The following is a 15,812-nucleotide window of genomic DNA, read 5'->3' as shown; positions in this document are numbered from 1 at the left end:
CTTTTTCCTTTTTCCTTTTTCCTTTTTCCTTTTTCCTTTTTCCTTTTTCCTTTTTCCTTTTTCCTTTTTCCTTTTTCCTTTTTCCTTTTTCCTTTCTCTCTTTTTTGTTCTGTATAGGCAGGCTAAAGATTATCCAGAAAGAGTGAGGTATGTGCTGACTAAAATATTGACATAAACCTATACTCAGCATTGGCATTCAGGACTTTGGTGCAGCAGGGCGAGCGCTGGGTCATATTTTGTGGTTTCTTTCAAGCAATTCTCTCGTTTTTAAATCTAGTGTTTGCTGGTAATTTTTGAAGTAACTCTCATACTTGGTATAATATACAACCTTTTAATGCTGGTTGAAATTTACCCAGATAAAATCAGTTGAAGGCAACTTTATGAATAGGACATAAAATTATTATTGATTGAGTTATCAATTTTTAGGGTTTTTTTTGCTACACTTGTGAGCTAGAATTTGATTTTGCTGCCATTAATGGAAAACTTGTCTTCTCCCACAAGTATTTAGACAGCTAAACTGTGGGGAAAATTTTCAGCTCACTTGTGTTGTTTGTCCACAGCTGTTGTTCTACATATTCCTGATTCAAATTGGTGGGACATGAAATATTTGTAGGAGATGGCTGGAAAGGGGCTGTAATTATTTTTTCTTTAGAGAATGAGTTACTGGAAACTAACACAGGGATTTTCAATTTTTTTCTTCCAACTGTGGATGTAGAACTTGAAACGACAATGATTTTCTTTGATTTTTCTCAGCATTTCAAATGTAACAGCACTGCCATCGTTTTTCTGAGTAGACATAGTCTCTGTCTGGAGGCCCAAACTTCCTATGCCTCACTATCTTCTAGCCTAGTTTTTTTTAATAACTTGCCAAGAGTGACAAGATTTGCGTATTTTGCCACTTAAAATGCATGCATGCGCATGAATTATCCAGTTTTTCTTTGCCAGTGGCTGGTCTCCTCAGGGAGAGATGTAAAGGTGGAAAAATTCTGCTGTTTTCTGTTTGTTTGTTTGGCTTGTGAATATTTTGAGGGAAAAAGTCTTTTTAGTTTAAATATTTCTCCAAGCATTCAGTCTAGGTACTCGGTGCTAAGCTTCCTAATTAACCTACAGAGTACCTGTTGCAGCTGAAGGATTTCTTACCTCGGTGCAACTTTGTAAATGGTCAATAATTTCTGTGATGTGTTGCTGAGACAATCGGTCTGTAATTGACTTCGAGATTTAAAGTGAGTCTCTTGCTGACATTGTGTTTATTGTTTGGAGTGCCAGATTAATTACAGCATGTATTGTAGTTGCTGTATTATGACCTCCATCTGCTTTTTATTAACTTTCTCTGTAAATGAGAAGCTGTCAGTGCGTACTGTTTCTTATATTCTGAAGAAAAATTTCCCCAAACCCCACAATTGTGTACTTTAAAAATTAAAGAACCGTTGTGTTTAGATCACAAGTTTGTTTATTTCTTTTGTTTCTGGAGCAGCTGACTCAAGCATAGATGACTCCTCCTTGTTTTGCAATAAATAAATGGACAGAAAGACCATCCCAGGCCATTTGAAACTCTGCCACAGGAGTTCGTGTTGGTTCTCTCTGATCTGAGCAGTCAGACACGCACAAACCCACAGCAGCCCTTGTGCCAGCAGCTGGCAGCAAATCCCTCCTTTACTGGAGTCACTTTTCCGAGCCTGCAGACTGCTGCCACTTCAGCAAACAGCCCCAGCCATTAATTCTTCGCGTGCAGGGTAGGTGACAGGCGAGAAGGCTTTGAAAGAAAGTCACGTTTGCTTGAGCCTTTTATCTCGTTTGTGCTCAGCTTGCCAGTGTTGCTGTGCTGGGGAGGTGTGTGCCTGCAGCCATGAGAGCTTAAAGTCATGAGTTTGTACTGGCTCAGAGGAAGATGAAATGTATTTATGGTCAGGCTGGTGAATGTTTTAAGGAAAATCTAGGTAGTGAAGGAGCCAGCAGTACTTTGTAGGCCATTGTACTTTAACTACACTTACACAAGAATGATTTGAATTTTCGTCATTCCTGTAGGAGTAGGAAGATTTTGGACTTTTGTGTTTTTGATCGGGGCTTGCTGTGTTTTCTGCAAAGAACAGAGATTTGTTTACACTTGGCCAGACAAGGGAGGGGTAAAATACAAACACAGTTGTAATATGAAGGGAATTATCAAGGGGCTTAGCATCCAATGAGTGTGCTTGGCAGTAACTGTAGTAAAACTGAAATTTCAAGCCCTGGAATGCAGTAATATGAACTTATTGCTGTAATTAAATTACTTGAGAGTACAAATTTGTCATGATCTTTCAGTGAAAATTGGAATTAGTTGATGTATTGGTTTTGGATTTTTAGAAGCTTCTAGCAAGCAGATAACTTGCAATGTACTCTGCACTGTGTTTGCATGTAAACTGTGTTCCACTCAGGTGCCCATCTTTCTATTTAAACTCAAATTTTGGGACACAAAATGCAGTTTCTCAAAGTGACTGCTGAAATTCACATTGCAGAGATGCTCAATAGCTGTTTAATTTCCCAGAAGTGAGTTTTGCTCTTAGTCTAATAATGGGGAGAGACAGATGACAGAAGTGATGCAGAGAAAACTCATCTGAGAAGAGCTCAGGAATGATTTCTTGATTTGAAAGGCAATGCTGGACATCTTTCAGGTGTTTGGTGTTTTTATTTCTCAGTATATCACAAGGAAGTTACCCTTGAAGAGGAGTGTTTACCCACAGTGTGGGCAGTGTTTGCTTGCTCTGAGCCCCTCCCTGAAAAGAAAAGAAAACCAGATGTTTTTAAGTCACTGTTCTTCAGGAGATGAAGGTTCTCTTCCCAAATCAGCTGTGAACTGCCTGTTATACTGGTGAAATTAATTTAATATCTGTGGATAAGAACCTTTTGATGTAAGGTATACAGGTATATATCTGTATATACAGATATATATATATACATATCTCAGATAGATATATATCTCAGAGTGCCATATACATATTGCCAAGCTAAAAGCTAAGAAATGGTCAATTATTACATGATTAAAATGTGATTTGGTATTCACATAACAAACTGCTGGTATAAAAACATCTAGAAAGTTTTAGTATTCAGAACCAATTTTCACCAGATGGATAATGTTTTTGTTGATCAGGTGCATCCCAAGGGGGTTTAGAAGGAAGATGGAAACACTGCTTTCCTTATCTATTTGCCTTTGTCTTCCTGGAGACTACAGCCTGCACAGTGGTGGTGCATGGAAAAAGCCAATACATTGCCATGCTGGCTGGAAAAAAAATGTGTACCTTGTGTTTCTAAAAAATAATAAAACAAATAGTCACAGTCAGTGGCAGAAGCTTGTTGATAATACAACAATTTTTGAGACAAATTTTATACACTTAAGATCATGGTAAATTTAAAATATGTATTGATTCTTCATATTTCAAGCCCAAGATGTAGAGATGGGTATGTGTTAATAATCTAATGCTGTCTCAGAAAATTACTTACAGCCTCAAAAAAGAGTTCAGGGACTTTTTCTTATTTAGTATCTGTCTGTTGTAAGTAATGTAATTAATGTCTGGTACATGGGAAATAAAACTAGGCAGTGAAAGTTGTCTGCTTGTACTGGAGTTCTTTTTTTAAGAGTCTACTAAGCCCTTGAATCAGTATTCCTGTGGACTCTCAGACTGAAGTTTTACTGGGTTGTCATTATTTTCATCTAATTCATATAGCTGTTGCTACTGGAATAGCTCTCAAGAATACAGTTTAGATTATTCTTTACTGGACTTGCCATTTTTTTCTTTGTTTAGAAAAAAGAGATCAAAGAACAAGTGCTACCTGTTGACCGTGTTCAACAGGAATACAGTTGAAATACTCTGTAAATATATAATAATTTGGGCAAGGAAAACTTTCCTGAGGAAAATTCATTTCACAGAGTGTGATACTAAAGCAAGGAAAGTAAAGTATTTGTAATGGTGATATATTCTATGAACTCTCTTTGGCTTATCTTTGTCTGATGTCCTGTTGGGAGGCAGCTGTTTTTATCTTCCTGAAAACATTTCATTCCATCCTGATTCCCAAGAGGACAGATCTGTTTGTCCTGCTCACTCAGGCCTATATAGTGTCTTAATCTTTGCTGCAGACTAACTACATCTTCCTGGTCCAGCCACAGAATTCATCCTTTTGGAGCTGTGCCCAAACCAGCTCTCACAGCAGGATGCAGTCAGAGAATCAGACATTAAAAGATGCAGCAGTAGCCAGGGATTGGATGTGGGAGCACTGCAAGGAAGGCTGAGCCTGAGGCATTAATTTAAGATTACAAGTCAGATGGTGTTTTTTGTTTTGAAAAACATAGTCACAAGGACTTTTTGAAAATGTGTGTGAAAAACTATAATTATCTCATGGCTTATGCATCAGAATTGCAACCCTGAGTATGAGTCTATGTCCAGTGAAGATACAGTGGTGTTATTTCTGATAGGAATGTTGTGGCTGTTCTCTAGGTCTTCTGTTAAGCTGATCTTAAGGTACTACAGCTTTTTTCTTCTCTGTATTTCTTATTTTCTTCCCCAGGCATTGTGGTTGTGTCTGTGTTTTGAGATACAATGGCAAAGATATTTAAGTCATGAACTGTGAATTTGTTCGGTCTGTGCTGAAAAAAATAAGCCATTGCAGACTTTGTGTCCTGCTGAGAGATTGCCTTGCTTAGGGTGGCTTCTTGGGCTAAAGGCTGAAGATCAAGTGCCCAAGGGCAGAAGGGCTGCATGGCATGTGCCTTTTTGTGGCTGACTGTATTTGCAAAATGTCCCTAATGGCTCTTTTCAGAAGTAAAAAGGAATTTAAGCTAATCATGGTGGTAACTGAAGTTGTGTAACTGAAATGGAGTGTCTTGGTGATTACAATTAATTTATTCTCATTTCTTCTTTTCAGGTTTTCTTCTCCACCTTGGCCTTCCCCTTCTCCCTTGAAATCTGGTCACTTTTCTGTTTAAATTGCCATATGATCTGTTACCTCTTCCTTGTCTTCCCTCTTTGCTTATGCTTTAAGAGAAGTCTTTTCAACTTCATTTCCTCTGTCAGTGGTCTGAAATCCAGTCATCAATAGCTTATTTCTCCAAACATAATATTGTACAGGTAATCTATTTTTTAAAGCTTATCTGATGTTTCTGGCTAATTTTCACTTAATTCTGGGCATTTTGAATTTTCAGTGTTCTGCTGTGATGTTTCAAAGCTGCTAGGAGATCCAAATGTGGGATTCAGCTATGATTCATGTGCAAGTGCATCTCATTTCTTTCAATTTGTGAGGCTACATCCAACAGAGATTTCACTCTAAGAGCCATTTTAAGTAGCCTCTTGCAGATACTGACATTTTCTTTTGAGCTACGCTGAAATCTTTGGAAACAAGATTCTTTTCCCTGCTCTACCAGATGCTGTGCTGCATTTCTTAAGGTTTTTGTGTCTGTAAGGTGGGTGTGTTACTGAGTCTGTACTGTGTGAATATTTGTGTATGTCTGTGTATATCTGTGTATGTCTGTGGATATAAGTGTATTACTGTAAATGGTGGTGAGAAGTGAGGAGGGGATTGCTGGCTGCACATCAGGCACTTGTTAAGGGTTGAGAAGCAGTGTTCTGTTGGTTAATGCTCATCAGGTGACAGCAAGGCAGCAACCAAACCGTAACAAGAGTGAAGGGCTGCGTGTAAACTGCCTTTCCTGGGGAGAGCAGAGTGCAGGAACAGTGCAACAAGTGTTTGCTTTTCCTCAGCTTCTTTCTCATGTCTCAAGTTGAACAGAAGTCCTTCTAAAAATGGTTTGGAGTTAGGTGGCATTAATGGGGAAAGTTAAGAGTGAAAAAGTGCTGAGGAGACAGTGTCTTTCAAATGTGTGTGCACATATAGGCAGTGGCTCTAGCTCCTCCCAGGGACATTTCATAAACAGTTGTTTGTCCACAACAAATAGATCCCCCAGAACACCCAGAGCCTCGGGATATGTCTCTCTGAGGACACTGCTAATTGCTTGCAGCCCATGTTGAGTTTTATGAACTTCTGGGTAGGCTTTTGATCATGTCCAAGTTAGCTGGGCAAAATCTTGTTCGTAGAAAATGATGCTGCAGTCTAATTTCAGCTAAAATGGGGAAAAAAGATGTGTGTTGAGTGATACCTCTGAGAAAACTCAGGAGTCTTCAGTAGGAAATGGCTCATTGCTTTCTGCCTTAATACACGAGTAGCTTTTTCCTGCAGTGGTTTAGGCCCTGGGAAGGAAGGGTGAGTGCCCTGAGTTGTATTGGAGAGGGGATAAGGATTCTTTTAGACTGGCAAGCCAACAGCACCAAGTGCACAAGTGATGAATTTACTTTATTATTCAGTCAAGCTCTTTTGCATGTGCCCTTACTCCTGAGCATTTGCATATGCTTTTAGCCTTAATGTTGCGTTTCCATGGCAATGGTTTGAGCCTATTTCAAGTCTCTCTTGACTATTAACAGTCATCTACTTTGGTGAGGGAATATCCACTCCTAAAACTGTACACACAGCATATCCTAATATATTTATCATCATCATCAAATAAATTGTTCCAATTTGATTATCCTTTTTTCCATATTAATAGGAAGATTTTTTTTTTTTACCTTTTTGCTTAATTCACTTGTTTTATAGGTCTGTGTTTCTTCATCTTGTTGTAGAGTGATCAATTGCCCTTTCAGATGGGGACTTACCACCTTATATGTGTTAATTTGTTGGGTTTTTTTTTTTCCCTTTTAATTTCACACATAGCTTAGTGTGTTTTTGTTGGTATGTTTGGGACAGACACTCTCATAACTTGTCCCTTAAAAATGCTGGGTCTCTTGAGTCTTTTTGTTTGAATGGCTCAAGTTCTGTAATACTCTCAGGCTATTCAAATCTTAATCAGCCACTCTTAAGAATGACTGTCATCTGCCGTGGTGTTGCCCAGTTGTCTGGCTATTTTTAGAGTAATGGCATTTTGGTATTTGTGTTACTTAACTTAAGGCTGTTCATCCTGTAAACAAGCTGGATGCATAGCTGTGGTCTGAAGAGCTGCCCCAGACATTAAATGTAGCACTTGAATTTCAGGAGAGGCCTACACAGTTAAACAGCTTCAATATCTGAGGTATTTATTGTGTGGCAGAAGTTGGTGTAGATGCCTTTGCACTCACACAAACATACTTTTGCATGGAAGAATTTTGTTTTGTTTACTGAAGTGTCACACACAATAATAGCAAAAAAGCTGGAGGCTTGCTGGTATAGCTGTGGACAAAGACTGGGGAGGTGAAACTATGCCAAACTGTGGAGTGAGGAATCTGAGGATAGGAGCAATAAAAGACCACTTGAAGGCTGGAGTCTGGCAAAATTAAGACTCTTGAGAAAAATTTCCAGCAGTGTCTGTTGTGTAACTTCAGCTTTCTATTCTATGTAAATATTCATCCATTCTTGAGAGGGGGGGAAAAAAGACCTGTTAATTTTTTTTCTTTTCCATTCCTTAGGAAAAATATACTGCCCTTCAAAATTGATGGAAAATAACTGATTACTATAGAAGGGCATTTTTAATAGTTTGCAAGACACTAATCATGTTATTTCTTATGGGTTAAAACCTTTTTCAGGGTCTGGTACTGCACTTTATTTATAGTGTTAAAGTCTTATATGCTTTTAGCTCACAGACCTCTTCTGAAGCCTTTGTTCTGTTTGCAAAGCTTTGGTGTCTCATGTCTTTATTTATAATAGGCACCTGTTCTTTGCTCTCTCTAGTTTTATATGGAGCATATCCCAGTTATACTGGGGGGCTTTAAAAAAAAAAGGTGACACCCCCCTAGTGAAAACAGTTACCAAACCTCATGTTCCTTAGGGATGAGGAATGACATAGCATTACCTGGACAAGAATGGGGAGTTGGTTGGCCTTGTTCAGTGGGTGGTTTCCTGCCAGCCAGGGCTGTGTGCCGGTGCCATGGCCACATGGATCAGTGGGAGCATGACTGGAGTGCTGGTTTGTGCTTATCTGCACTGTCAGTACCAGACACCTGTCCCACTTGTTACAGTTTTGTACCTGACAATTCTCTTCACACTTGGGAGGGTGCCATGGATATTTCTGGGGGCTTTGACAGTGCATTGCTGCCATCACACCTGTAGGTATTTCAAATATTAAATGTAGAGCTTTATCCAACCAAGATTTTTGGCTTAGGCACTAAGACAAGGAAGGTTTTTTTTTCTAAATTAAATGTGACTGTTAATCCATGGAATCATCTGCAGAGCAAACAAGCTGTGATTCCACAGTCATATTAAGAAGTTTTGTTTCTGAAATACACAGAAAATCAGGTTATTATGATCCAATTGTGTCTCTAAATTGTTAATTGGTTCCTGAAATGATCTGTTTGTTGATGGTTACTTGGGTGCCTGTGAGTTTTCCTGCAGATCATACATAGTTTCAATGTGCTTTCAACTCGCGCAAGGCCAATTCAAACACTTCAAAATCTTTTAGTTACAAGTCACTCTTTTCCGGCAAAATTTGATGAGGATGTTGTATTTAAATAGTGTTTCACTGAAGGAAAGAGCAAAAAACTCTCAAAGGACTAATTTCTTTGACTTAAACTGACCTGCTTTGTATCCATTTCCACCCACTGTGTCCTTGAGAAGTCAGGTAAGGAGAGGGAGCTTAAGACCAATTTTGAAAGATTTTGGTAGCATATTTTAGAATTGTCCCTGGTATCAGTGGATTCTTTTTTTCTTTGTGGGTTCTTTGGGTTTTTTTTTTTTAAATTGAGCGATTGAGTTTTTTTCATCTTAAAAGAACAAACAAGTGTAGAAATACAGGAGGCTTAGCTGATGCTGTCAGTATCAACAGAAAATAGATGTCCAACTGAGATGAGAAATGGAAAAAATAGGTATTCTAAACTGTATTTTCACTCATGAGTAAGCAAATAATATTATGGAATGATGCTAATCTCCTTTGGTACTAATAGGATGCCAGGATTGATTTCAGGTAATTTTCCCACACATAATCTAATGTGTATTTAAATACAATATTTGAAATGTGTAAAAATCAGCTCCACAGTGGTGATGATGGTCTGGGCTTGTGTTTTTCCTGGTTGTATCTAAAGAGCACTTGGAGCACACACAGTGTGCTAGAATCTGCTTCTGGGAATTTCTGACTGTGACATCCACTTGAAGTATCATTTACAGCTTAAATGCATTAGAACCACATGGCTTCCTGTCAACTTAAAAAAAGAAAAGAGAAATTGCCCTCAAGACTATTTTGTTGGGTTTTTGTTTGACTTTGCTCCATTGTGAAAGGCTGAAGCAGCAGATTTTTGAAGCTTCTGTAGCTTCTGTGTGCGTACCATGTTTTAGTGACTATGGTTTTTCCATTTTCAAAAATAAAATATATCTGCTTCTCAGAAGTCAAAATGCTGCATTTTTCATGACCTTCATGAAACTTGGCAGTGAATCCTGTGTTCCTTCAGTGTTTTATATCCTCAGCTGAATGCACTCAGAACTTCTCAGTGGTAAAGACTAAAGGCTTATTTTTACTGTTGGAATGAAGAGTATCCAGGCATGACTTAGAGTTTCAATTTTCAATTGAATAGAACAGGTTTACAGCCTGAAGTTGTATTATTTCACATTTCTTTAGTAGGGAAGTGATTTCAGTTACTGAGATGATGGAAGACGCAGATATGTTGTGTTACAGCTATTTTCTCCTGCCATTGAGAATATATTTATTTTTATATTCCCTAAGATATATGTGTTTGTCTAGCATAATGAATTACATTAATTCAAGAAGAGTCTTGAATTCAAAATTCAAGAATTCTGAATTCAGAAGAGGGTTGGAAATTTTTTTATTTTTTTTTTAAAGAACAGTCCATTATATCACAGGAGAAAAAGGCACTGTAAAAGGGAAGAGGACTCAAGAACAGAGGAAAGAGGCATCACCTGCAATATTTTATACGCTTGTTTATAGCAGTTAGAAATGTAGGTGGTATTTGGGCATTTCTTTGTATGTTGTAACTGAAATTACATTTAATGTTTTGATTTGATGTTTTGCGCTGTGGCACTGTGTGCTCCTGGACACCAGATGGTGCTGCTAAACTGGCTGATGAGTAATTCTCACACTTGGAGTAATTTTACTTGATTTAGTTCCAAACTTGGGTCTGTACTGACTGACCAGGTGTATATTATGCAGAACTCCACCTGCTAGCTCAGCCCAACACTTTGTGTTGTTTAAGGGCAATGATCTGAAAATGATGATGTAAAGTAAGTGGGCTGTAGAATCAATATTTTAGATCTCACTGGGCAAAACTCACCATCAGCTGGTGTTCCTGCTAATTTATGTACTTGAAGTTCAGCTATTTGTTTTAATAAAGTGTCATTTACATTTCACTTGATAACTGCAATCAGAAAACTTCGGGTGGAGGCACCTTTAGTGCCAGGTTAAAATGCCAAAGGATTTTTGCAGAGACTAATTCAATATAATGAGGATGATGAGGGAGGGTTAGAGTTTGGTGGGCTGCCAAAAAACTTAGAGTTGTCTGCTATTACTTTTGGTTTGAGATGTGCTATGAGCTATGTAATTGCATTGCAGACAATGTTTATGATACTGTGATATACATTCAAAATTTGATTTCTATTTATTTTAAGTTGGTTCTCATGTTTAATAAATTCATCTGATAATCCTAATTGTGGGGCTGAAGGGATGGAATAAGACATTTTAGTCTTCAGCTGAATCCCAAAGGCTGGTGGTACAGTTTATCAGATTATAAATAATGGCCTCAAATTTATTTGAGCAGTGAGGAAATTTTTTTATAGATATTTTATTGTGTTTTTCTTACAAGTTTATTTCTTTTATAGATCCCCATATTAAAGTTTCTGGAAAAAAAGAAAACGTTAAAGAAGCAAAAGAGAAAATCATGTCTGTCTTGGACACAAAAGTAAGAAAACTTGCTTAGAATGATACCTTTGCCCCTAATTTTGTGGTGGTATTGATCTCTTTAACGGGCATATTTCAAGAGAAGGTATTTATGGCCTTTATGGAGCAAAGTCTGATAAATGCCTTGCAGATGTTGATATTGGTGTATACCCACATATTTAAGCATTTTGCAAGAAAAATACTTGCTTGAAGCAGCTTTTCCAGATCTGAATTTTATAGAAATAGTATTTCCAGCCATATGACTAAAAGCATAGGTGATTTGTTCAATGAATTGAGGTTTTAGTTCAAAATCTGAAATACAGCTTCATAGCAAGCAATAGATTACGCAACCACTGCAGAGAACCTAAAATTTTGTTTGTTTGAAATTTGATTTTAGGAGTGTTTATGTTGTTATATGTTTAATAGTTACTCTGTTCTTACACTCTGAAACATCAGGACCGGATCTGGATTTTGGTGGGGGTGGGGGGAGGTCTCTTCTGTTGATCAGATACTGTTTTCATTCAGCAGCAGCTCTTTTGGGGCAGTGTGAGTGATAAGCACCGCTTTTTGCACAACTATTAACAGCATTACTATGAGCTGTGAACAACACAGCTTTTAAGAATAGCTGTAGGCAGTGTTTGTGTATATTAAAAATTCATGTAACAAAAAAAATTCTTTAAGGAAGAAACAACACTGTTACTTGGTCCCATGGCTTTGATTTGCAAAGTCTTCATAATGCGACCCTTTCAGATCAAGCAGGGGTGTGTGACTTCAAGTGAAAGAACATAGAATTAAAAGAAATTAGAATTAATTGCAAAAAGACATTGAAGTCAGAGTTGATGAAAGTCCAGAGGTGTTTTAAAAGCCTTAGTCATTTTTTTTGAAGATGCATCTTTTGGACTATTTATCTCCACATTATTTCCTCACTAAAAAAAAACAAGACCAAATTGACATCCTACTGATTCCCATTAAAAACATCATCCTTGAGTGGAAGTTAAGTAATAGCAAAAATACCTTGTAAATACAATTTTCGTGTCGTTCTTGAAGTTATGTTAGCCTTAAAAACGTAAATACTCAGGTTTGGCTGTGACCATGTCTAACTGTGAGTGCTTGATTTCCAGAGCAATCGGGTAACCTTAAAGATGGATGTTTCACATACAGAACATTCTCATGTGATAGGTAAAGGTGGCAATAATATTAAAAAAGTGATGGAAGAAACGGGATGCCATATCCATTTTCCAGACTCAAATAGAAACAATCAAGCAGAGAAAAGCAACCAAGTAAGTATTAATACTGAGCTCATTTGTATTGTAATTCCCTAGAGTATAAAACATTTCTAAACTTCTCTCATCAGTATGAGTTTTTTGGGGATGGTATGTTCATGTTCAGGGAAATAGATTTTTGGTATTTACACTGTATGGAAAGTGCAGGGCTTCCTAAGTGAGCAAATCTTACAGATGGAAACAATTTATGATGGCTCATGAATCACTTTAATTTTTTTAAGCTAAAATTACTTTGCACATGCAGAAGTCAGCAACTTAGTGTGAATGGTAGAGAAGTAGTATGAAAAATTCTGCTTTTTGTAATTTTTTTCCTGTTCAACACAGTGACTTACCCAGCATAGTGATTAATTTTTTGGTACTTTTTGCTTATGGTATAACTTAGTTGACAACTAAACTTAGCAAATAGCCAGCAGAAATGAATGTCCTATTGTAAGAGTTCAGCTTCATTAGAATGACTCATTGAGCCTGAATTGTACATCTTTTCTAATGCTAATATTAGTGCAATGTTTAATTTCAAGTCTCTCATCCTTGTACTTAGAATTCCCTCTTGTGCATCCTAATGGCTGCTGAGCAAAATACAGTAATTTCAAAACATTCAAGAAAACCTACTGTTACCAAATATTAGCATTGAGCACGTGTATACATTAGTAATTCCATTATTTGATCTAAACCACTGTATTTTTTTTGATGTATCCTTTTTTTTCTAGTTGCTTAAATACATATAATCTAAGATGCTGTAACATTTATTTTACTATTGGCTATAGTTCTCAGCTAGTGTTTAGAGAACAATTAGGATGTCAGCAGATGTGAAATGTGTTGATTTTTTTTTAGATTGATTTTTTTTTTTTTTTTTGGGAGAGCACAGCTATCTGAGTAACTTTTCCATGCCTCACTTGAAAATAGGATGCAATGTTTTTCATATTCTTGCTCTTCCAGGTGTCTATTGCAGGACAGCCAGCTGGAGTGGAGTCTGCAAGAGTCAGAATTCGGGTAATGCTCTAGCTCAGTGTAGGGTCCCTTTGAAAGCACCTGTCAGGGAAAAAATGCATGGTTTTGAGAACCCTAGGGTTGTCTGCCTCTGTCTGGTGACAGCCAAAATGTAGGAACAAATGTCAGTATACATATGAGGAATTTGCCAAGAGTATTATACCAGTGATTCACATTCTGGCCAAATATTTAACTGGCCCAAAGTGGATCATGAACATGAGGTCTATGTTCTCAGCAAGATGTAAATGAATTCCATACTGTGTAGAAAATTACATCTTAACTTACCCACCACAGATGGCCTGTGGAAGATCAGGCATCTCATGTGAATCTATGAATTGGGAAAGGCAATTTCTGCTTCTCACATTTTAACTGTTTTCATGTATAATTTGTGTAAAAAATTCAGTGTCATTCTCTACTTGTAGCTATTTTCTATCTTTTCCATTTAGCTTCAACTCTTAAGTGCATTTTGGCATGGATAATTAAAAATCAAATAAATTAGAAAAAGCTTACTGCAATTTTTTAGCCAGACTTGTCACATGACCTTATTCCAAATGCTCCTGCTATTTTGGAGCATTGGAAAGAAAAATCAACCAAACAAAACTCAAAAAAGCCTCTGGAAAAAAACTTCACTCTAGTATCCCTTGGGGAAAAAGGTGCCTTTTTCCAAGTGACAGTATAGTTTTATCCATGAACTCTGGGCAGAGGATGTGTTTGGTCAGTTAAATCATCACTGACCAGTACATTATGATTGAGGACTAAAATTGTTGTAGTTTGAGTATGGATGTGGTTTTCAATATCTGACCTTCATTACTGTTGTAGGAGCTGCTTCCATTGGTACTCATGTTTGAATTGCCTATTGCTGGAATTCTCCAACCCATCCCAGATCCGAATTCTCCAACCATTCAGCATGTATGTCAGACGTATAACGTTTCAGTTTCCTTCAAACAGCGCTCTCGAATGTATGGTGCTACAGTCATTGTCAGAGGGTCACAAAACAACACTAGTGCTGTGAAGGTAATCTCTGCTCCTGAAAAGGTTTCTGAATGTCATATATTTATAATTTATGTCTCAGATGGTATGTCTTTCCTCATCTGCACATGTTACTGTAAAATCACTTGCAAACCCTGAGAATTTGAATTTTTTCCTTTACTTAACTTATACAGGTGATGCTTAAAAGTGCATAGAAAGTAGTTTTAAATTTTAAGTTTAAAATAAGTTTAGGATTTAGCATTGTTGATGGTAAGTTCACCTCCTGCACATTTGTTCAGGTTTTTGGGAATTCTGGAACACATACTAGTCTCACCCATCTTTCAATTCAAAAACAATTCAAACAAAAACCAAATTGTTCATGCTGAGCTCTTCTCAATATGCACACAATTATATGACCTTGAAAGTTGCCCAGTCAGTCAATAAAACTGGTCTTTCAAATCCAGCGCTTGGAGATGTAAATTTGACAGTCAAGGCAAGGAACTGCCAGGAGCACGTTCATCTCAATAAAGTAAAAAAGTGTTCTTGTTAGGAACTGGAAGAATGAGAGATTGATGTCCCAGCTGGGTGTATCTCAAGCCAGTAAGAACATCTGAGCCCAACACCAAGAGGCAAGTTTTGCAAGTGTACCTACCCAGATAAATCTCGTTTGACTTTCTGACTGCCTTTGGGGCCACAAAAGGTCTGCTGAGACCAAACCATGCAGCGTTGTCTGTTACAGTGACAATTAAATGCTGTATTCAATCATAAAATGGGAGTAGGAGGTAGAGTTTAGTGTATTTCTTACCTTTAACAAATCAATCATGGTTTTAAACCCAACAGTGTTTTCTTACCTTGCCTGTGGAGTGCATGACAAGAAAGGTCTGAGACCTCCTTTTGTGTGCCTGTGAGCACAATTTCACTGGTTTCTCCCATTTCCCCCCAGGAGGGAACAGCCATGCTGTTGGAACACCTGGCTGGGAGCCTGGCCTCTGCAATCCCTGTGAGCACACAGCTCGACATTGCAGCGCAGCATCATCTCTTTATGATGGGTCGAAATGGAAACAACATCAAACATATCATGCAACGGACTGGTGCTCAGATCCACTTCCCTGACCCTAGTAACCCACAGAAGAAATCCACTGTCTACCTCCAGGGCACAATTGAGTCTGTCTGTCTTGCCAGGCAATATCTCATGGTAAATACTTTCAGTGAAGTTTGTGTAACAAAATTGCCAGGTCATAGAAAATATGCTTGCTCTGGTATCTATTTACAAGTCACATGTAAATTAGCCTTGAGAGGAAGGATTGCTGTTCACACTGCAAACAGCTGATTCAATTTTTGCCTGGGTTTTATCGGTGTTTGTAGTTATTGAAAATATTTGTAATCTCTGGTAACATGATTTGAAAAATAACCTTGGTAAAATAAATGCAATGTAAGTCATTTAAACTTACAATAACAATATGCCTCTGAATAGAAGCAGATTTCTGAAATACACTGTGGGTGTTGGGTGACGAGTTGTGTTTTATTTTGCCAACCTGCCTTTTCTATGTTTGTCATGTAAATAGGTTTCTTTTGAGGGAAAATGTCAGGAAATCCTTAGCTCCCATGTAGGCAAGTTTCCAATGAAATTGGGAAACCATAATAATTATTTTGATGTCTTATATTCTTTATAGTACCACAGGCCCAATTCTCTAAGGCCTTTTATA

General features: G+C 37.6%; 1 protein-coding gene across 2 annotated transcripts in view; it reads left to right on the top strand.

Annotated features, from left to right (window-relative positions):
• The window catches only part of BICC1 (BicC family RNA binding protein 1), a 92,706-nt gene that overhangs the window by 57,958 nt on the left and 18,936 nt on the right, over positions 1-15,812 (top strand). Inside the window, exons 1-6 of one of the 2 annotated variants that reach the window (XM_015633528.3) lie at positions 4,920-5,096; positions 10,810-10,889; positions 11,989-12,147; positions 13,087-13,140; positions 13,957-14,151; positions 15,050-15,301. In XM_015633528.3, coding sequence (XP_015489014.1) covers positions 10,869-10,889; positions 11,989-12,147; positions 13,087-13,140; positions 13,957-14,151; positions 15,050-15,301 — 681 coding nt within the window. In that variant the 5' untranslated portion in view covers positions 4,920-5,096; positions 10,810-10,868. Of the gene's footprint in view, positions 1-4,919; positions 5,097-10,809; positions 10,890-11,988; positions 12,148-13,086; positions 13,141-13,956; positions 14,152-15,049; positions 15,302-15,812 lie in introns of those variants that run through there. The other variant, XM_015633526.3, reaches the window with a different exon arrangement.

Source organism: Parus major, chromosome 6 (assembly GCF_001522545.3).
Source record: "Parus major isolate Abel chromosome 6, Parus_major1.1, whole genome shotgun sequence".
Lineage (NCBI taxonomy): Eukaryota > Metazoa > Chordata > Aves > Passeriformes > Paridae > Parus > Parus major.
Note: the sequence above shows the minus strand (reverse complement) of the source record. Positions and strands in the feature narration are given on the sequence as shown.